We start from the raw sequence: 23,017 nt of genomic DNA, 5'->3' as shown, positions 1-23,017 counted from the left end.
TGACCCTGGTCAGCTGCTGCATAGAGCAGCTGACCAGGGTCACAGTGTAGGAGCCCAGAGACCGGATGACCAGAGCCCCAGAGAGAGAAACTCACCGGAGCACTACTTACCAGGCAGGTAAGTGTAAGCATGAAGAGGGGCAGGGGATCGTATGTGGGGGGAGGTTGCGGGGGGAAGTGATCATGGGGGGACAATCGTGGGAGGTCTTGGTCACTGTATTTTTTTTTTTTTAAAAATACAGTGAAAGGTGTGTATAGTGGATTCACAGGGACAGAGCTTTATCGCAAACTCTGTCCTTGCATGCAATTTTTTTATACATCCTTGTGATGTATTCAAATATTGCATTGCAATATTGGGCAAATTTATGACAGCCAATCCACATCTGAGATTCGGATTGTGATAACTAGGGACAAAATTGTTACCAAGTACAGTTTCTGCAAAGGTTTTATTAATGTTCTGCCTGGTCAGTAGTTGAGAGGCTAAAATTATTTGAGAAAGTTTAAAATGTTATTGTATTGAATATGACTTGTTTGTAGTATGATCGTTAATTGGTTTTGTGATTAAAATGTACAGGTCACATTCTAAAAAAAACCTTTAACAAACTATAAATTGTTGCATGTTTAAGCTTAAATTGCAACATTTCTTTTTAACTGGAATAGCAAACATTACTGTGTTAGTTTGAAATTTGAGGTAAGAAAACTTCTAGCCATTAATATTAAATATTTGAAATGACTGAAGATGTTCGAACCATATAAAACAGAATCTTTTAAAGTCCTTTTAAAGTTTGATCTTTTTTTTTTTTCTTACCTACAGAGTCGGATCAATAACAGCTTTCAAGCGTCTCTGCTCAGTGGCTGCTGTGAGAACATGACTGAGCTGGAGGAAAGAGTAGTAATAGACTAGAGATGTGTGCCGACCCCCGTGTTTTGGTTTTGGATCTGTATCTCCTCGTGTTTTGGATCTGGAATGGTTTTGCCAAAACTGCCCCTTGCGTGTTTTGTTTTTGGGCCTGATTTTGTTCCTACAGTATTATTAACCTAAATAACAATTATTTTCAGTCATTTCCAGTCAATTTTGACCACCTCACAGCTCACAATATTGATTTTATTAATCTAGTTTAGGGCCAAAAGGTTACATCCAGCTAGATGGCTGACTAAGCTAAGTGACAGCAGTGGGCGGCACTAACATCTGGCAGTTAAGCTTCGAACATAGCACAGAGTGACATTGCAGTGGTAGACAGGATGGTAGTTTAATAAACTATATGACCCCTAGTAATTTTAAAAACCAAGAATCTTTTCCTTAACTAGGTCAGAGGCCCGACGGAGTTGGAATATGTTTATGGACTGAAGACAGGGAAAGGACGGAAAAATTGATTAGATTTTAATTTATTTAATGTTCTATTCTTAAAAAAAATTATGAGGGAAGATCAATCTAGGATCAAGTTCTTCAGTTCCTAAAAGACATCTTTGATCTGGAGGTTTTTTACATTTTTATACATCATGATCTAATAAAAAAATGAGGTGGCCTTGCTTGTGGAGGTGCTGCTAGAACATACTGTAAACAGACGTTTACTAGTTTGTACTCTGGGAGGTTGTTAAGGATAGTGGGACCAAGACTTGCTGTTTACATCAGAGGAAAGCAGCCTGTATTTCTCCGGCTGAATTAGAACTCCCAGCATCTGTTATGTTTGCTGGGCCTACTGGAAGTTATATGTCAACAGTGGCGTGCTTCAGGTTACCTCAACCTGCTTTACGCACTGTATGTACCATGTAAATATATTTGTATGTGACTAATTTACACAACTAATTTTTGTATTAAACGTATTTGCAGTGCACTTTATTGCACACATCCTGGCAGGAAGATGCTCTGTGATGCTCCTCATATTTTCCCACCCCATCAATTTGGTGGTTCAGAATTTTCTTTAAAAAAAATGAAAGGGGAATGCAGGAGATGCTGTCTGTGGCCATTACAATTTCTGGACATTCATCAACCATAAAATAAAAAATGTCAGGCAGCAATGCCCCAAACAGCACATAATCCAAAGAAAAGAGGTGCAAGATGGAATTGTTCTTGGGCCCTTCAACCCACCCTTATGTTGTATATATGAAACAGGACATTCACAGTTTAATAAACCAATCACTTCAGTAACAGGAACTGCCACTTGTGGCTGAAATGATTGGTTTGTTTGGATGCCCCACAAAACAAGCTGCCAATGCGCAGTGGACATTGGTGGCAATGATCCCATACACAAACTGGTTTTACAACATAGGTAAGATCAGATGTCATCATCGTCATACCCATCAGTGTGTACATACTCTTCTTCACACAATATTAATTTGTCCCCACTGGAATCCACCATTACAGGCTCCTCTGTATTTTTTTTACTTGATTGCCGGTAAAGGTCTTCCTCGTGGAATTTGTAATTAATTTTTATGAACATCATCTTTTCCACATTTAACCTCCTACGCCGATCACTGACAAGGTTCCCGGCTACACTGAAAACTCTTTCAGAGTACACACTGGAGGGTGGGAAACTCAAGTAAACAAAGCCAGTTTGTGTAAGGGACTCCAAATTTCCTCTTTTGCCTGCCAGTAGTGAAACAGACTTTCTGACATGCCTATTTGGATGCTATCCCTAAAATAATCATCCACCATTCTCTGAATGGTGACTGTATCACACAAAGTCATGACAGACATGTCACTAATTGTAGGCAGTTCTTTCAGACCCCAGATGTTGTTAGGTTTAGCTGACTGATCTGCATCACCACCAGCAGTGGGTCTCTTAGGAAAATGAAATTTTTTCCTGGCAGTCACAGAAACTAAAGGAGGAGATGCTGCCATGTCACGTGCCACTTGAGCTGACAATTTTTTCACCAACAGCTCTTTGCATCTTTTCAAATTTATGTCCATCGGAAAGAAAGATACAAGGTATGACTTAAACCTAGGATCAAGTATGGTCACCAAATAATAGTGATCTGATTTCAAGAGACTGACAACCCTTGGATCCTGGCGAAGCGAATGAAGGGCTTGATCTACAAGTCTGACATACTTAGCGGAATCACTCCATTTCAGTTCCTCCTTCAGTTTCTCCAGCTGCTTTACAAAAGTCTGATTAAGGGAATGACCTGACTCAAGCTGGCAGTGTCTGAGCTAACTTCATGAGTGGCAAGTTCAAAGGGTTTGAGAACCTTGCACAACACAGAGATTATTCTCCACTGTGCTTGACTAAGGTGCATTTCTTTCCCTATGTCATAGGCCGTTGTGTAGCATTGGATGGCCTTTCGCTGCCCCTCCATCCGCTGAAGCATATAGAGGGTAGAATTCCACCTAGTTACTACCTCTTGCTTCAGCTGATGGCAGGGCAAATTCAACAGTACTTGCTGGTGCTGCAATCTGAATGTCGAAAATGTCCCAAAATCTTTCGGGCCACCAAGGGCATCTCCTGCACGCCCTTTTTAATATTTAAAAAAATGTTGCACCACCAAATTAATTGTGTGAGCAAAACATGGGACATGTTTGAATTCGCCCACATGTAAAGCTTGCACAATATTGGTGGCATTGTCAGAAATCACAAATCCCGAGGAGAGCCCAAATGGGGTAAGCCATTTTGCAATGATTTCCCTGAGTTTTTCTAAGAGATTCTCAGTGGTATGCCTCTTAGTGAAACTGGTGATACACAGATTAGCCTGCCTCTGAATGAGCTGGCATTTGTTAGATGCTGCTGCTGTTGCTGTTTGCACTGTTGGAGGCAATACACAGTCATATAATCTTTAGTTTACCCTGTCCCACTTGTCCACATATCTGTGGTTAAGTGGACAGTGGGCACAATGGCATTTCGGAGGACATTAATAAGGTTTGTTTTATGTCCTTATACAGACTGGAAATTGCTATTCTAGAGAAGTGGAATCTAGAAGGGACATGGTAGCAAGGACACAGGACCTCAATTAACTGTCCAAAACCCACTGCATTAATGGCGGATACTGGATGCACCTCTAATACCAGCATAGCTGTTATCGCATCAGTAATCCGCTGTGTAACTGTGTGTCTGCTGTCATACTTGTTCCCCATTGTAAAGAATTGTTTGACAGTCAATTGTTTTTTAAACTACTAAAAGTAGTCTTCTTCCTGATCCCCTTCTGGGATGAAGATCCACTCACAGCAGCAGTAACAGACGTAGCACTCAAGGATCCTTCTGAGGAATCATGGATAGGAGACGAGTCAGTCATTCTTATGAAATTGGATGCAGGACTACTTCCGATCACGATTGAGGATGTTAATGATGATGCAGGTGTTGGTGGTGGAGATTGCAGGTGCTTGGATCTAACAGAGAGAAGGGGGAGCAGCTAGGTGACACTGGACTGATTGTTACATTCTCTTTAGCCAAACTTTCTGAATTTGAAAAACACTTTTCAATTTGATGAATGCGCTGCAAGTGACATAATAGGGAGGAGATTCCTAGATGGTTAAGGTTCTTACCTCTACTCACTCTTGCTTGGCAAACGTTATAGATGGCTTGACAACTGTTGTCCGGATTTAGGTAGAAATGATTCCACATATGAGAAGTGGATTTTTTGTCTTTTTCCCTGGCATGACAACAATGGGCTTTTTTCTAACATGGGCAACAACTGTTGCCTGAACAACATCCTTGGCATCAACATCCTCATCCTCATCAACATCCTCATCATCCTTGTTAGAGCCAACTACAGAAATATCCTCCTCATCCTCCTGGTGCAATTCCACAGAAGTATCCTCGATTTCTACGTCAGCATGTTGACTTGTGCTGCTCATCCCCACACTTGCAGAGGGCACACAAATGGTGGAAGAAGGATCCTCTTCAAGTACAGTATTAGAAAGGTCAGGCTCACACATGGCAACTGTGGATATACTTGGACTCTCCTCGGGGATCTGTGACTTTTCTGAGCACACAGTTGGTTCATGTGCCTTAGCGATTTTAATTTTTTGACACTTCTACAGGGAGAAGGGCTTACATCATCATCATAAGACACAGAACCACCAGTCATAAATAAAGGCCAGGGACTTATCCTTTCCTTTCCACTTTGTGTAGTAAATGGCATATTGCCATTTTTTTGTTTCTCTGCAGCTAACTTAGCTTTTAATTTTTTTTCTTTAACGCTGTAAAACATCACGTGCTAGATTTTAGATGCCCTGACTTAAGCCCTGTATGCCCTTGGGCATCGGCTTTAGTAGATGGACTAGTATCGGCATGACTGGTAGCACTGGCAGCAGCTCCACCACTTGTATGTGGTTCCTCTCAACTGATCGTTCTCCATATTAACAAACACGAATGAAGTGGGGTACAGCACACACGTCAATTTGTACCAATTTTTTAGATTACACTGTGGTATCAATGACCTACAGTGACACAAGATTTTTTATGAATAAGAAAAGAATAATACACTGCGCTACCACTTACAGTGTGACAACATTTTTTACGAATACACTGCGTTTTCCACTTACAGTTTCACAATATATTTGTTACGAATACACTGCATTCTCCACTTACAGTGTCACAATATTTTTTACGAATACACTGCATTTTCCACTTACAGTGTCACAATATTTTTTTACAAATACACTGCATTTTCCACTTACAGTGTGGCAATATTTTTTATGAATACACTGCGTTTCCAGTAACAGTGTCAATACACTGTGTTTCCACTTACAGTGTCACAATATTTTTACGAATAATCTGCGTTTTCCACTTAGTGTCACAATATTTTTTTACGAATACAATGCGTTTTCCACTTACAATGTGACAATATTTTTTACGAATACACTGCATTTTCCACTTACAGTGTCACAATATTTTTTACGAATACACTGTGTTTTCCTCTAACAGTGTCAATATGTTTTACAACAATACTGTACACTGCATTTTCCACTTACAGTGCCAATATTTTTTACGAATACACTGCATTTTCCACTTACAGTGTGACAATATTTTTTACAAATACACTGTGTTTTCCACTTACAGTGTGATAATATGTTTTAAGAATACACTGCGTTTCCACTTACAGTGCCAATATTTTTTACGAATACACTGCATTCTCCACTTACAGTGTCACAATATTTTTTACGAATACACTGCATTTTCCACTTACAGTGTCAAAATATCTTTTACGAACACACTGCGTTTTGACACAGCAATGTATTGACACAGCAGCCCCTGGATGGACACAGCAGCCCCTGCCCTAGATGGACACAACAACCCCTGGATGGACACAGCAGCTCCTGCACTAGAAGGACACAACAACCCCTGGATGGACACAACGGCCCCTGGATGGATGCAGCAGCCACTGCCCCTGGATGGACACAGCAAACCCTGGATGAACACAGCAGCCACTGCCCCTGGATGGATACAGAAACTCCTGCCATTGATGGACACAGCAACCCCTGGATTGACACAGCAGACCCTGGATGGACACAGAAGCCCCTGTCCTTGATGGTCACAGCAGCCCCTGGATGGACACGGCAGCCCTTCTTGGATGAAGCACAGCCCTGACAGCCCGGGACTCAGAAAGCAAATGGTGCCGATCACTGTGGGAAGGGGCTTTTATAAATAAAAACCTGCGAGAATCCAACTGTGGGATGATGACGTTTTGCCTCGCTTTGAGATCTGAGTCAGGTGGGAAAACCAGAACCGGACTCGGTTCTCGCCTCGATACTGAAAGTTCTGGTGGGTCCGGTTCTCAGAGAACCGGGACCACTCATCTCTATAATAGACAAGTGTCAGAGCTGCATAGAAGGCTGTATAGGTAAAAGAGCTGTATAAGACTGGATAAAAGCTGTATAAGATTGGATAAGAGCTGTATAAGACTGGATAAAAGCTGTATAAAATTGGATGAGCTGTATAAGGCTGGATAAGAACTGTATAAGATTGAATAAGAGCTGTATAAGATTGGATAAGAACTGTATGAGACTGTATAAGAGCTGTATAACATTGGATAAGAGCTGTATAAGACTGGATAGGAGCTGTATAAAAAAAAACCTGCGAGAATCCAACTGCGGAAAGATGATGTTTTGCCTCGCTTTGAGATCAGAGTCAGGCGGGAAAACCAGAACCGGACTCTGTTCTCACCTCGATACTGAAAGTTCGGGTGGGTCCATTTCTCAGAGAACCGGTCTCGCTCATCTCTATAATAGACAGGTGTCAGAGCTGCATAGAAGGCTGTATAGGCAAAAGAGCTGAGTAGGAGCTCTATAGGTAAAAGAGCTGTATAAGACTGGATAAAAGCTGTATAAGATTGGATAAGAGCTGTATAAGGCTGGATAAGAACTGTATGAGATTGGATAAGAGCTGTATAAGATTGGATAAGAGTTGTATAAGACTGGATAATAGCTGTATAAGATTGGATAAGAGCTGTAAAAGACTGGATAAGAGCTGTATAAGACTGGATAAGAGCTGTATAAGATTGGATAAGAGCTGTATAAGATTGGATAAGAGCTGTATAAGATTGGATAAGAACTGTATGAGATTGGATAAGAGCTGTATAAGTTTGGATAAGAGTTGTATAAGTTTGGATAGGAGCTGTATAAGATTGGATAAGAGCTGTATGAGACTGGATAAGAGCTGTATAAGATTGGATAAGAGCTGTATAAGATTGGATAAGAGCTGTATAAGATTGGATAAGAGCTGTATAAGATTGGATAAGAGCTGTATAAGACTGGATAAGAGCTGTATAAGACTGGATAAGAGCTGTATAAGATTGGATAAGAGTTGTATAAGACTGGATAAGAGATGTATAAGATTGGAAAGGAGCTGTATAAGAGCTGTATAAGATTGGATAAGAGCTGTATAAGACTGGATAAGAGCTGTATAAGACTGGATAAGAGCTGTATAAGACCGGATAAGAGCTGTATGAGACTGGATATGAGCTGAATAAGACTGGATAAGAGCTGTATAAGACTGGATAAGAGCTGTATAAGATTGGATAAGAGCTGTATAAGACTGGATAGGAGCTGTATAAGACTGGATAAGAGCTGTATAAGACTGGATAAGAGCTGTATAAGACTGGATAAGAGCTGTATAAGACTGGATAAGAACTGTATAAGACTGGATAAGAGCTGTGTAAGACTGGATAAGACCTGTATAAGACTGGATAATAGCTGTACAATAATGGATAAGAGCCTTATAAGACTTTATGAGCTGTATAAGATTGGATAAGAGCTGTATAAGACTGAAGTGCTGCAGAGAGACATAAGTTGGTGAGTTCTGCTGAAGGCCAGGACAGAATTGATTCTCTTGAGATTGGAAAGTGAATGCTGAAACTTATCTGAAGGAACCAGAATGGGAGCTGAGCACGTATTATCTCTTATTCTATTCAGAGACTGTCTCAGACAGTGTTCTTAGATGTACAGTATTATAAAGTCCAAAGTGATTGTTGCAGAAACTGTGCTAAGTTACAGTAGTAGTAGCAAATATTTGTCTGTTTAAAGTTACCTCAAAACATTGTGTTACACGGTTTGTGCATCTTACCATATATGATTTGCAAAACCTCAACTTCTACAGTAAGTACAGATGCGCCCAGTTACATTGTGGCTGAATGCGCCACAAACGTATGCACACATCGCGCCATGTGATTCCTTGTGCCTGCATACGCTACGGTATGCTATGGACCGCACTGCGATCGCACCATGCATTCCTATGGAGGCGTGGTCGCATATGCCGTGCACGTATTTGCTCACGGACACGCATCTCGTGTTATGCATGGCGCAATTTGCCGTGCCAGCGGCAAGGATTTAGCTGGGTATATCTGTAAATGGAAATTTAAACTTAGGCTGGCATCATCATTCACTGATCGTGGTGCAGCATATTCAGATAAATCATGGCTGACACACTGTCCTGACCATTACTGCCTGCTTCCTATTCACAGGGGCTCAGGCAGATCAGGCAATAGCTCTTATTCTCCTGACACTGGACATATTAAGCCATTTACAGATGACAACTACAGTTGCATGTATATATAGCTAAAAGAGCCATTACGTTTTTAGGACTGTGGGTTAGTTAGGCCCATAATGTAAGATGTAAAAAATTAACTAAGTTGTTGTAAAAGCAGTGTGTAATCACACCTGCATCACAATATTTATCATGACTGGCCAGAGAGCTCAGTAGCAGTGGGGTGCACCTGGATGAAGGGAGCATGTTGGAGTATGAAGTGAGCTTATCATACTGTAGGATGCTCACAGAGAGTGCACACGGGCTCCTGGGCATACTTACCGACTTTTGTATATTGCTTTCCGGTAGTAGCCCAGTTCGGGGGGCAGAGCCTGCCAGGTGACATAATTAGGCCTCGCCCCTTTCTCGTAAAAGTCCGTGATTCAGGGGGCCACGATGAGGGGGTGGGGCTAAATTATGCAAATGGTGTCATTTAGCCCCGCCCCTCCTCGCAGACATGCAAATTCCCCATTAATTCTCCCCATCCTGCCCCCTTCACTCAGAAGTGGGCAGGAGGTGGGAGATCTGCCTACACTTCCGGGGGTGCGGGGGGCTCTTTGAGTAGGAACACCCCACAGTGTCCATGTCTCTCGGCTATACAAGATAAACAACAGTGGGAAGAAGGGAGCATGTTGGAATAAGAAGTGAGCTTATTATAGGAAGCTCACAATATCTGAGGTCACAACCAGTTTAGAGTCTTAATCGCAACTGCGCCTCTGTGCCTACACACTGTGCAACTTTTTAGCTACTTAGATGCATGCGCAGTTGAAATATATCTACCATTTGCACGAATATTGGCATGCAACTCAGAATCAGGCCAATATTGTGATGCTGCTGGGGATTTTCAGCTTCCTTGAAAGATAGTGATACCGACAGCATTCAAAAAGCATATCACTGCTTATGTAACAGTACCACGGTGGTGCCTGCTTTGTGCCACATTAGCCTAACAAATTTTATTGAACTGACTAAAAAAATTTTTTAAAGCCATTTAAATACAATACAAACTTTTATTTTAAACACAATAACTGTACATGACCCTAAGCAATTAAGAGTTAACACTTGTATCAACAGAATGTGGCAGTTGCACATAATTATCTTTAAGCACTAAAGCTGCGTATCCACTTGCAGATATAAATGAGCGATTGAACGATAACGACATCTTTATCGTTCAATCGTTCATTAATCGTGCCTAAATCGGGCAGTTTAATTTCGGAAACAACCAGCGAAGCGCGTTCCCGCTGGTCGTTTCCAACATCAATCATCGCCTGAACATGACGATCAATCTGCTGATAATGACAGATTGGTCATGTTCAGGGATGAGGGAGGGTGCCTGCACTGAATAACATATTGTTCAGTGTAGTCACTACAGGGGATGAGGAACGACTGTATGATTACAATGTTGTAATCGTACTGTCGTTCCATTATCTGCAAGTGGATACGCAGCTTAACACTACCAACAGAAAAAATAAGATGCTTTATAAAGTTTATATACTTGAAATCATAGAACTTTCTAAGTAAACCACATTGGTTGCATGCCAAGAAATACCATGCTAACCCTGCATATATAACATGCCATACAGTTTAGCATTTTTATAATCAGCACAAACTTAATCCGGAACAGATTGTAGTTGATTCAAGCAGTAGGATCCAAGCAAATTCAAAGAAATCATTTTACATACCTTTGCATTGATTTGTGTTTTTGTCAAGGATTGCCTTAGTTGATACAATTTTCCCATACCTACAAGAAATGACAAACCGAAATATTAATTGTTTCATTATATTAAATGCCCATCGCATGTTCTTAATTGTCTTTGCTAGTAAATGTTTAACTAATTGCACTTGTCTCAACCAATTCTTTATGTCAATATCCCAAAAATATCTACATGCTCCAGTTTTTCTGTTACAGTGCTTAGATGAATGCCTTTGTCTGTAGCTGGCCATGTACAGTGCAATTTCGCTGGAAATATCTTACATTTGGCCCAATATCTGGCAAATGAGATACCAATATCTGTGAAATGTCTGATTACTGTCCGATCAAAATTCATTAGAACATTATCAGGCATGTTGCAGAATGCAGTTGATTTCATTGCTTAGATCTATGGCCAAAAGGCTGGATTGCTCAATGTGTGATTAGTTTAGGGCCAGGATTCATGTCCAGTAATATGTGGAAAATACTGGGAAATTACAGCCATGAATTATGGATTGTCAAACTCCTAATTAAACTCCTAATTTGAAACCATTATTTGTAAATTTGCTTTACACAATTCCCTGAAACAAATTATTCTCTTTGGTCCTGGGTGATATGTTTCACATACTGTATATTATTTGTATTATATGTTGGTATATTTAATGTTATCTTTATGCAGAGCAGTACGTATGTAAACCTTTAACGCAAAGCTTAGCAACCTCTGGCTCTTGAGCTGTTGAACATATACAAGTTATAACAAGCATTCTGCCCCCTGGTTGGCACCGCTTGTTGGGTCTTGTAGTTCACCACTAATGGCAATGAACAAGTTTCCAATGCTCACTTTGCAAAAGTTTTGGTAAAGTTCCCTTTCTATCCCTAAAAATAACATTTGGATTGAAATCTAAGACTACCAGACCCTACACATGTCGTGTATTACTCACTTGGCAACTGTTTTATGTACATTTCTGTTAGGAGTACAGTATGTATGAAGGTTGATTGTGAAATCGCTTGAAGCACACTTTTATAGTAAGGGTGTTTAGTAGAACACAATACCTACAATGTAGAGCATACCTCCCAACCAGGGGTGTAGCAAGGGTGGTTCCAGTGGAGCATGAGCTCCGGGCGCCAAAATGGACAGAGGGCGCCATCCAGGGTTCCGGAATTCATAGGGCACTGCACAGTGTGAAGGCCACCTGTTAGTTTTATCTCGGTTTGTTTGCTTTATATCTTAATTAAGTTACAGATCTGAGATCCATTCTACATTTCTTGCTCCCTCAAGCTGACAAGATTGCCTACCCTCCGGCCCTCCCTCCTCTGTGATCATATTCTGTCACCTCCCCTTTCCTGTCAGATTGATTACATTCACTTCTCACATCTTTAATTCCCTCCACTCTCTACCCTGTCATCGGTTCTTTCAGGGCCGGCTCCAGCAGGAGCTGCACCCTGTGCATCCAGGGACATGGATGCTAAATGACGCTATTTGGGGGCGTGTCCATATGGCATGCCTTTCATTTAACATCAGGCTGGGGGCGAGCCCAGCACTACGTCAGTAGCTGGGCTACCCCTAGCTTTCTCCCTGCACTGAATGGATGCCGCATGCATGCACGCTGCATCCATTCTTCTCCGTGGTCGGCACCGCCGCACGGTGGAGGTGCTCAGCCTCCCGACCGCCCGCGGGACACTTCGTCCTGCGGGTGGAACAGCGGGGCAGTGCCCAAAAAATGACTGTCCCGCTGAAATCAGGAATGGCTTGGAGGGGTGTGCCCTCTATGGGGTGGCGCCTCGGTTCGACCACACTGGTCGAACATGCTTCAAACCGGCACTAGGTTCTTTGCCCCTGTCCTCTCCTTTCTTATTGGCTTCTGTCACCACCCCTCTCTGATTGACTCTTTGCCCTGCCCCTCTCCTTTTTTATTGGCTTCTGTCACCGGCCCTCTCTGATTAGCCTAGCCCTTCCCTGCATCGTTCTTATTGGCCTCGGTCACCTCCCCTCTCTGATCAGCACTTTCCTCTCCCCTCCCCTCTTTGATCCCCTACCTCCTTCTCCTAATTCATTCATTCATTCATTCATTCATTCAATGGACTTAATAGTTACACATCTGAGGTAAGATCCTAAACTTCAATTATAAGGTATGAGTTTAAAAAGAGTCACTGCTTTGCAATTTAAAGTAATGGAGGTGTTCCTAGGCATGACCATACAGTGTTATTTGTAGGCCTATTTGAAAGGAAAATATTAGGAGACCTAAAATAATAATAATGGTGGTGGTAGACAGAACATGGTTAGTAGTACTCAAATTAATATAGGTGTAATATGAATTTGCAAAGTAGGAGCATAGTTAAGAATAGGGGCTTCCCATAGGTATTCGCACTCCAGTGAAAGCTGCTTGGGGCAGTAATTGCAGTTCTAAGCTGTGCACCCTGTGGAATTTCACCCTAGCACATGTACTCTGTCAATTTAAGTTAAATGAACAGAATATATAATACAATATCCTCTATTGACTAATAACAATGATTCAAATGAGATAAAAGTCAGATCCTAGATGCTATACATAAATAAAACAGTGCCAAAGGAGCTACCCCTTAATGTCAGAAAGTGCATCACTGAAGCATTCTATTCCCCCAATGGGACTTGGGGGAATGCACTTTCTCTGGAACCATGTTTCCATACTACTCCTCTGTTCCCAACAGTAGGAGATTCCAAATTGTGCCAGGGGCAGGCTGGGGCAGTTGGCAGGGTGACATCTGTCCCTGCCCCCGAGCAGGTGCAATTCTGCAGTGCTAAAGCGTCAGTGCTCTCTGACAGCCAGAAAGTTTCTTCTGATAAGCCTCCAAACCGCCCACCGACACTGCACTGCACTACACTCTCTGCTGTCAGTGACATGGAACATGCAAGCAGTGTGGTGGCTGCCCCTTTCTTCTCTTTAAGTCCTTTCCTACAACCCTCAGAGTTCCAGCCTGTAAATCACATAAGATGCTCCTCCCGTCCAGGGCTACACGAACCGAGGAGCTGCTTCTGAATTATTGATGAGGAGAATTGATCTTAATGGGAGCTGATAAGATGGATAATGGTCAATAACCATTGATCATTATGCAACTTATCAGCTCCCGTAAAGATCAATTATTTATGGTGATGTGTAGGGAGGAAAAAATAATAATGAAAGGGATAAAAACAAGTTAATGGATTCTAGAGTGGGGAAGATTGATGGGTTCTTGAGGGAATGGTTTAATAGGGGGTTAATTCATGAATTCTTGAGTAGAATGGGTGATGGGTGGGGGAAGTTAATGGTTGCTACATGTGGTAATGGGTGCAGGATGTGTGAATGGGTTTGCTGAGGGTAAATGTGGGTAGAGGTGAGTGGGTATATTAATGCTCTGAGTGTACAACAGAGTTTAATAGATTTGAATACAGGTTGTGTTGTGTGTAGGTTCATGCTAGGTTGTTTTAGCAGGGAACTGCTCCCTGCCCCTGCTACAGTGCATCCTGATTACTTTTGGAGTGATATCCTGAGCTGTGGAAGAAAGTCATTTGGATTGGAGGAGGGTTGTGCCACACCACCTCCTGTACTGAGACAGTGGTTCGGGCTTGAATGCCAGGCTTCCCTCAGAGATATCAGTTTTGCACCTCCAGTTCTACATTGCCATTTTGGAATCTCATCTCCACAGCCAGCACAAATCACTGCCTCTGTCTGCCTCTGCATCAACCTGGCCTGAGGTAAACAGAGTTATTTATGTGTGTTATGGTAATTAATGAATTGGAGACACTGGTTCACACATGCATTGTAAAGGAAGCCTGGAATTGGGCTTCCTTTTGCAGTTTCAGTAGAGAAAAGTAAAATAAAAATAAATACTAAAGAAAACAAATTATTATTTAATTAAATCAGTGAATAATAATAATATGCTTTATTTAATAAGTAGCTTTTTTCTGTGGAATGCCTCTACTTTCAGCATCCCTAGATGGAGATAGCATAGGAGGACGGCATGTTATGCATTTAGAGATCCAGCAATGGTTACTACTGGCAATAGCCATTGCCAGTTTCATGGCTTGTTACATTTATCCCACTACTTGTTCTATTTCACTGGGATGCTCTCTGTATAGTATGATGGTCACTAGCATGCTTCCTGTGTTATATATCAGCCACTGGAATGGTCCCTGTATTGTATATTGGTCACTAGGAAGCTTCCTGGATTGTATAGAAATCACTGTAATACTCTCTTGAATATCTATTGGAATCTCCTAATGTTGGGAGGTATGCCCTACATTGTAGGCATAATGCCTAATTTGTGACATGATATCTATGAAAGGTAATTAGCATTTGCATCATTCAAGTTAGGATGATTAAGGCTCTTGTCTATTACCAGTCAGACCTTGCACATGTTGCTACAGTAGTTGGTGGCCATTTATAATACCAGAAAGTGTAATTTAAGTTAGTGTAAAGGATTTTTGCCAGTTTTGATACAAGTATTTGCAGTATTTGCACAAAAGTTTTATGTTGAACAGTTTTTATAAATTGTTTCCCTCTAAACAAGATTTTACTTTGGATTAATGTATTTTCATTCTGCAGCCTCGATCTTAGTTGTTGGTTCATGCGTATTAATCTTGATATGGTATGTCATGTTTTGATGTGGAAATATTGTATATTATACATATTATAACCTGCTAAGAGAAAGTTATATTAATAGAATATACTGAGACATTTCTGTGGGCAGACATCCAAACAGTATGTATAGTAATTAGCTTTTAGTGTTCAGTCTCAGTCAGTCAACTCATAAAAGGTAGTTGTATTTAAGTGTTTTTGGGTGACATTGATGAAAATAAAACTTCATATTAAATTACAGATTTATATTCCTTCATTAATAGTACTTTAGATGTACATTTATTTATGTGTGTAGCTGTATGTTGACACATTTCTGCTATAAATCTTGGCACACTTTCAAGCAATCTGGGGTTCTTTTTTGTAGTAGAGTATGCTTACATTGCCAAATGTTCTATTTACTTTTGATGTTATCTCTACGTTTCAGCTGGTACTCCAATGTGACAACCTGAAAATTGTAGGCTATTTAAAATCTTGGAAATGAATTCACATTTTGTGTTTAAGTATCAGCATAACTACAGATGGTCCTTTTTTTTATAGGGACTATGGGGCCTATATATTAAGCCATTTATCCTCTTAAATAATGCAGGGACAATAGTTTCTGCACTATTTCAGTAAAGTGACTATTTACCAATGTCTATCGCAAGAGGTATGGCAGATATCTTCTGCATTGGACATACAAATCGCAGCATACTACTGTCCCCATACATTGCTGCAATAATGCAATTTAACAAACTCTGAAAACCAAAAGTTTCAGAGGTTGTCAGCGTAAAAAGATGACGTTACCCCACTTGTCTCCATCGAGCTGCTCGGCTGGAGCGAGATCTTGCAATCCTGCCCTGTGGGCTGGAGCTGATTGCAATGCTCATTGCAACTACTTCACTCTGCACATATGTGGTCGAATGGCATTAACTATCACTTTATTTTTTTACTCATCGCCTGGGTGGGCTCTTATCAGAGAACTTTTCATGGCAACGGCCCCATGGTAAGTAACCCTGGAAACAATTCTGATCCATATTTGTTGGGCAAATCTCCCCGACCCTCTTTCTTTAGAAATTGTCCCTCTTGGTGTGAGAGTGGATAATGGTTTCTATTGGCTCTGAAAATAGTCTGGCTCCTAAATGTATTACAGTATCCTCATTGTTTATCTCTTCATACATTGTGGTCTTTGTATACAGGATGTGTTTCATGACTATTTAGATGTAAAAATTCACTTTATAAATAAAAGTTACTATAATAAATAACATGTTAAAAAAGGCATATGTTTTGTCTTATACCACAATCGTTTTCTATAAATGTGTGCCTCTGTAGACATGAATATTCATATGTTCTCTAATATGCTTACATGTTCTGACATACAGTACTGTATCATAAGCCTACAGAAAAGCTGGTGTGAGTTATATGCAACCACAGGCGTTGCCATCTTGAGCACAATAAGCACCATGTTGGACACAATAGAGTCATTAAAATATTATCTTTTCCTGTAGCAGCCAACTGCTACACGCTTGATAAATTAAGCAAGAATAAAGCTTTGATGTGTTTGAATTGATACCTGCGGACCATCTACCCACTTTGAGCAAACAGATTATTATCATATATGATAACAAAAAAGTGTGAAACAAAATTCCACATGACAGCAGATTCATTAAATTCTGCCCTATTATAACAATGTACAGTATGTATAATTTAGGGACCCTCTGATACTGGGCACTGATGATAATATATAAAAAGAGCTTTCCACTTTATAAAACAACCACTTAATAAAATATTCCCCCTCATATAGCAAATAGAAGGACTGTGTGTAACCTGTAGCTATAGTAAAGCTGGCTACACATCAGAATAATGTGTAGCCGGCCGATCCGATAGACGACTGGACCCTGCATCGGCAAGTGCCTAAACACTTGCACGATGCAGGGGGAGATGGCGCAATGTAGGATGCCATGTTGCATTTGGCAGCATATCATCGTACAAAATATCTTCTGATTGACCATGCAGCATGGCCAACCAGAAGATATTACATGCGACCACAGGAGCGTGCAAATTGGGCATACACAGTTAACGATATTTGTCATTCTGAATTGCCAGTAAACGACATACTGTATCGTTTGATATCATTTCAGTGTGTACCCACCTTAAGAACTGTTTCTCTTACGGTGCTTGAGAACTTAATTTATCCATAGCCATAGCTTTTCTATAGGCCTCTATCAGGAAATCTCTGTATAGCTCTAATAAAGAGCTTGTATCTTTTCATGGAATTGTTTTTGCTCTTCATTGACTATAACTTTCATAGATGGAGTGCAAAACTACTATGTCAATATCATGAGATAGCTCTAGTTTATTTTACTGCCCAGACAAATGTTAAAGTACCACATATCACCACCCATATAAACCAAATAAAAGGGATTTTCATTAGCCAACATTGAAAGTATTAAATGTCATAATGTGGAAGGCTGTGCTGGGATCAAGTGTTTGATCCCAGCATCAGCAGAGGTGCAGGGACAGGCAGAGGGGATGTGTCCTCTGCGGGACACATCCGTTGCCGGCGCCGGGACAGTGATGTCCCTAGCGTCGGTGCAGACGCCGCGGACACCTGGTGAAGGGACCGCCTGGTCCCTTTCACCAGTGTCGGCGGTACTTTGGCGCCGGGAGAAGCTTGGCTCCGGGCGCAAGCTCAGCGGAGCTTGGCGCCCGGCAGCCAAGAAGCAGCGGGTAGCTGGCGCTGGGACAGAGTATCTGCTCCCAGCGCCGGTCAGGCGTTGGGCGCTGCGCTCCATGCGGCGGGTGTTTGGCTCTGGCTGCGAGCCAAACTTGGCTCACGGGCCAGCAGCCAATCAGAGGCGGACGCGACGAGCCAATCGCAGCTCGCCACGTCATAGCCCCGCCCACTCGCGTCATCTTGTATTAGACGGCACCGAGCGGGAAGAGTTAGTTCGGCGGCGGAGAGGGAGGAGAGAAGACCTCCCGAAGAGCGGAAGATCGGCGTGTCAACAGGGGCGGCGGCCGCCGAAGAGGCCAGAAGACGCCGCTGTCAAGAAAGAAGACAGGCGGCGCCGGCTGGAAGAAGAAAGGAAGAGGCGGCGCCGCTGGCCAGGACGGGCCAGCAGCCGAAGAATGCGGCTGAGAACCGGAGAGGACTGCGGGGGAGGGAAGTGAAAGAGCGTCACGAAGTTCCCCCCCGCAGCCTCTTCCAACATCGCAGGTAGGCCCTCCGTGAGGCCCACCATATACCCCCTCCCCAGACTGCCAGGGTTGTCGGGCGCTAGGCCCGTGGAGCATTGTCGGGCACTAGGCCCGTGGGCAATTAGTCGGGCACAAGGCCCGGGGCACAGTAGCGGGCATTAGGCCCCATAAAAGGATTCCCCCTTAAGTAGGTGTAAGTGGCCTGGGTACTAGGCCCAGGTCACTATTCAATAAAGTAGGCGGCACCAGGCCTGTGGCCATAAACCAGGCATAGGCCTGTACCCATACAGGAGGGCACTAGGCCCTATATATGAGCCCCACAGATAGGCAGGCAAATAGGCCTGAGCCCCATAAAAAGTGGTCTGGGCATTAGGCCCAGGCCACTACCAGAGCCCACCGTTTGGCAGGCACCTAGGCCTGAGCTGCAGGTAAGACCCTGGGCGTTAGTCCCAGGGCCCTGAGCCCATTAGCTGCAGCGCTAATATAGAGAGGCGGATGATTAGAGGTGTGAGCAGTGGTGGAGAGCTGTACGGCTCCCACCCATGAGGTAGTGGTTTCCCCAGTCACTGAGAAGAGGATCTGGCCAGCTCTGGATAGGTAGGTAGCAGACATTTAAAGGGACAGCACCGTGTTTTGCTCTTGTGTACTTATAGTCTGTGATTGGTGTTCCGTGCAGGGCAAAAGTTTAGTTATTGTTATATCTGTCGCACTACACATACTGTAGGTTGAGGGTGATGCCGTTTTAGTATGTGTAGTTGCTTGACATAGATTTAGGCCCTGCATGGCTGTGTTGTGTATCTCCTTACAGGGACCTGTAGGCGAGTGAGCGGACGAAGAGCAAGAGTGGACACGGTGAGAAATATCTGTGTGTACTGTCTCTCCCTGTTTGTTTGTCACTATCTATCTTTCCTTCCTTCTGGGCGGACGGTGAACCTTGCAACCCGGTGCAAGGACGGATCTTCACCTGGAGCGTGAGTACCGATAGGTGAAAATTCAGGATCTGAGGCCAAAAGTGCCAATGATGATCTTCACTTAAAACCTGAATTTATCCCCCGGTTCGGTAGGGCGCGTCGGTCGACGTGAGGAAGGACGGTACTCACCTCGTCTCCTTCCCCCTAGGTCATCGTGTCCATGTTCTATTTGGAGGTTCCAGGACCGTCTGCTCAACACACGGCCTGAAGGTGAGAGGGTGCGATGCAAGGTAAGGAACAGACGTACACCTGCATGGCAGCAGGCACTGCACCGCACCCACCCCTCACAATAGGTTTCAGTGATGGCAAGTAATTAGTTAGCAATAGTAACGTTAGAGATGTGGAGGTGTCTATATGTTACATTTTACTGATCTCTGTTCCCTCAGGACTGTTCATGCAGCTGCAAACCAAGGTTCTGTTGGAGGGTGGACCAATTAAGATTGCATCACATGACTGTTCCTAGCAAATATAATTGATTTGCTGATTCTGTATTACAGAACCAATGAATGCCCATGAAAAAAGGCTGCACAGAGCAGTGTCTGAGGATCATGCAAGGGATTGTGTAGCTTTAGGCTTGATATAGCACAATCTCTACTTAGGTGGAGATGTAGCAAATCTTCTAAAGATAAGAAGAGAAGTAACCCATAGCAATAAAACCAATCAGCTTCTAGCTATCATTTTATAGAAGCTGGCTGGGCGACAGGGGGGTACAAAGGGGACACCCAAACAAGGCCCCGAGGATCAGAGGCCTGAAGATCAGGGACAGGAAAAACGGGGCAGCAGCACCTATTAACACTTTTGAAACAGCCGCTGTGATGCTACAAAAGCTGTCCAGCCAAAGTCCCGCCCACTGACACCCTTCCCCACCTTCTCAAGTCAATCACTAGGTCACACTGTGACACAGAGGGGCCAGTGCTCCTCCTCCTGGGCCCGCATCCTCCTGCACCCAGCTCCAGCACCTCATCCGTACTGCAGCACTTCTTTCTTGTTCTTTTCCTCTCCCATCATCCCCTGTAGTTCAACTTCCGTCTCTCAGCACCCCCGACCACCCCTCTCACATCAACCCTGGCCCGCCACCATCGCGGTACATTCGACCCCCCCCTCGCAGCACCCCCCACACTTCGAGTCCAGATGAAGAGTGTAGGGACAAAGCCAAGCATCATGACTGTCCACAGCGTCAGCATGAAGGGTTGTGACTTATTGTAATTTTTAACATATATATATTATATACAGATGTGTCCTGCTACATCTTTGCTCCATACACCATGTAGTGCGCCATGCTAGTTGCACCTTGTCGTGCCGCTGCTTTCCAATGTATATCGCAGCATGCTGCAGTAAGGCGCAACGTAATGTACTGAAGCGCTGTGTAATACAACTTTCTGTCCACCAGATGTCGCTTTTCCTAAACTGCACAGCGCATGCATCAAATAGCTAACAAAGCTTTTGTAGCACTGTCTGCTGATTGGCTGACGGAATCTGTCATTCATTATATGATACAGTACTACTGGACTGCGTTTTGTCATGAATAAAGGATTAAATAAAGACAGAGCAATTCAAGTTCAACTGCTCCTAACTTGCCACCTGCTGTCATTTCTATGCTACTGTAAGCCATCCAGCTGCATTTTATGCTAAACCGCTACTGATCGAACACGTAACATCAAATACACAACAGGTGTGACTCTAGATATGGCTGGCGTGTGGATTGTATTCAGTACTGTAATTTTCATCCGTGGAGCATTTGCCACCCAGTGGTTAAATTGTGTACTGCATGGCATGTAGTCTTTCATAGCATACAGTATGCCACGCAAAGATGTAGCAGGACATATATGTATATGTGTGTGTGCGCATTTCTCTATCTGTAATAATTGTGTGTGTATGGACCCAGCATGTGTGTTTGAGAAGTGGTCAAGGAGGGGGCCTTGGGAGGGGGGGGGGTTGAGGGCCCCAGAGATATAAGTGTACCAGGCCCAAAGATTTCTGTTGACGGTCCTGTATAGAAGGTACTAGATAAATTATAGAGTCTGTTTGCTTGATTGATTGATTGATTGATTGCTATGGGCAACTTCTCGACTTATCCTCTTTAGATGGTCTGCAGGGTTTCTCAACATGTGTTATTTGTACCCCCAGGGTTTCATGAAATAGAGAGCCTTATTCAAAACCCAATGGTTTGCAAAACCACCCTCAATTGTTTTGGTTTTGGATCTGTATTTATGAACTAATTTTTTTTTTTTTTTTTTTAAAGCTAAAAGTACGTCATTTTGACCTTTTAGCATACAGGCCCTCATTCAGAGGCGGTCGCAAGAAGCGATCGCTCTCTCTGAATGAGGGCGGCTGCTTCTTTTTTTTAGTGCGGCCTCCTGGTCACAAGCTAAGCTGTGGGTTACCACCCACAGCTTAGCGACTGACCAGGGTGATGGTCGCTGTAGTCAAGACCATCGCGACCATCGGGGCTTGCAATGAGACCCTAAGGTTGGGTGTCGGCAGCCGCAAGCCCCAGGGAGCTTCCTGCTCTGATCGAGGAAGCTCCCCACTGACATCACTGCTGAACGCCTCCGTTTGTGTAGCCACCCCCCCCCGCCCCACCTACAAAACGGGCCAAGCTGTCGATCAATATCAACAGCCGGCCCTTTTGTAGTGAGCTCCGGAGCGAGAGAGTTTCTCTCTCGCTCCGGGGCTTGCGCACGTGCAGTGCGCCCGCTGTGTGTGCGCAAGGCCTAACCATCGACCCGGTTGCGAGCGCTCAGCGGCTTGTGACCGGGTCTGAATGAGGTCCACAATTCAAAACCTGAGTTCGGTTTTTAAATCTGAGTTCCGAACCAGGACAAGGGAAGATCCGAACCGGGACTAGGTTCGACTCGGAACCCACACATCTCTAGTATTGGCACAGGATTTGTGAGAATTAAGGCAGTGTTTCAGCAAATCAGATTGGGGCTTATTTTGACTGGACAAATGTTGGGTGTGATGTAATTACCTGTGTTAATTTCCTCCTTCCACCTAAAACAGTGAAGCTTGCAATTTTGTACAGTAGGTGAATCAATATCCATGACACCGTAGCCTATAAAGAGCGAATCAGTGATTTCACAGAGGTATTTTATGAGGCATATAGAAGAGACAGCTATATTGAAGGGAGGGACACCATGATGCTTGGTCTTTCTCAATAACTGGGAGCTGCACTATAATGTTATTGTGCAGCGCCCGGATCCCAGTCACTAAAAAGGAGCCGGCAGTGTGCCGAGAGTCTCTGAAGGCAAACCATCATCTCCAGGGGCAGGATGCATGATGCATCAGATTCTGTCTTCGATAGATCCCGCCACTCTTCGCATGCATGCCGTCGGTAATTTTGCTGGTATGCATGAAGGAGACCGCAAAAGACAGTTCTCTCAGTAAGAGCTGTCCTTTGCAAATGAGGGACTTCCGGGTCTATGACTCAAAAGTCCCCTTGGATCCTTCTACGCATGCGCTGCGGGGAAGGGGGTGATGGGAGGGATCTGATTGGCATTTTTGGGGATTTGATTGCATTTCTCACATTGCTACATCCTGCCCCAAGAGTGATGGGCACACACCCAGAGTGGTGAAACCGGTGTCACCGACCTCAGTGATGCCACTGGGTACAAGTGGGCATCTGAGGAAT

At 43.3% G+C, this 23,017-nt stretch overlaps 1 protein-coding gene across 5 annotated transcripts in view; it reads right to left on the bottom strand.

Moving 5' to 3' along the window:
- Positions 1 to 23,017, bottom strand: part of RBMS3 (RNA binding motif single stranded interacting protein 3) — a 670,995-nt gene that overhangs the window by 436,317 nt on the left and 211,661 nt on the right. For all 5 annotated transcript variants that reach the window (XM_088462760.1, XM_088462762.1, XM_088462759.1 and 2 more), the window contains one exon: positions 10,636 to 10,694. In XM_088462760.1, coding sequence (XP_088318886.1) covers positions 10,636 to 10,694 — 59 coding nt within the window. The remainder of the gene's footprint in view (positions 1 to 10,635; positions 10,695 to 23,017) is intronic.

This window comes from Taudactylus pleione, unplaced genomic scaffold, assembly GCF_031769625.1.
Source record: "Taudactylus pleione unplaced genomic scaffold, aTauple2 ptg000053l, whole genome shotgun sequence".
Lineage (NCBI taxonomy): Eukaryota > Metazoa > Chordata > Amphibia > Anura > Myobatrachidae > Taudactylus > Taudactylus pleione.
This window is presented reverse-complemented; position numbering and strand designations above follow the sequence as displayed.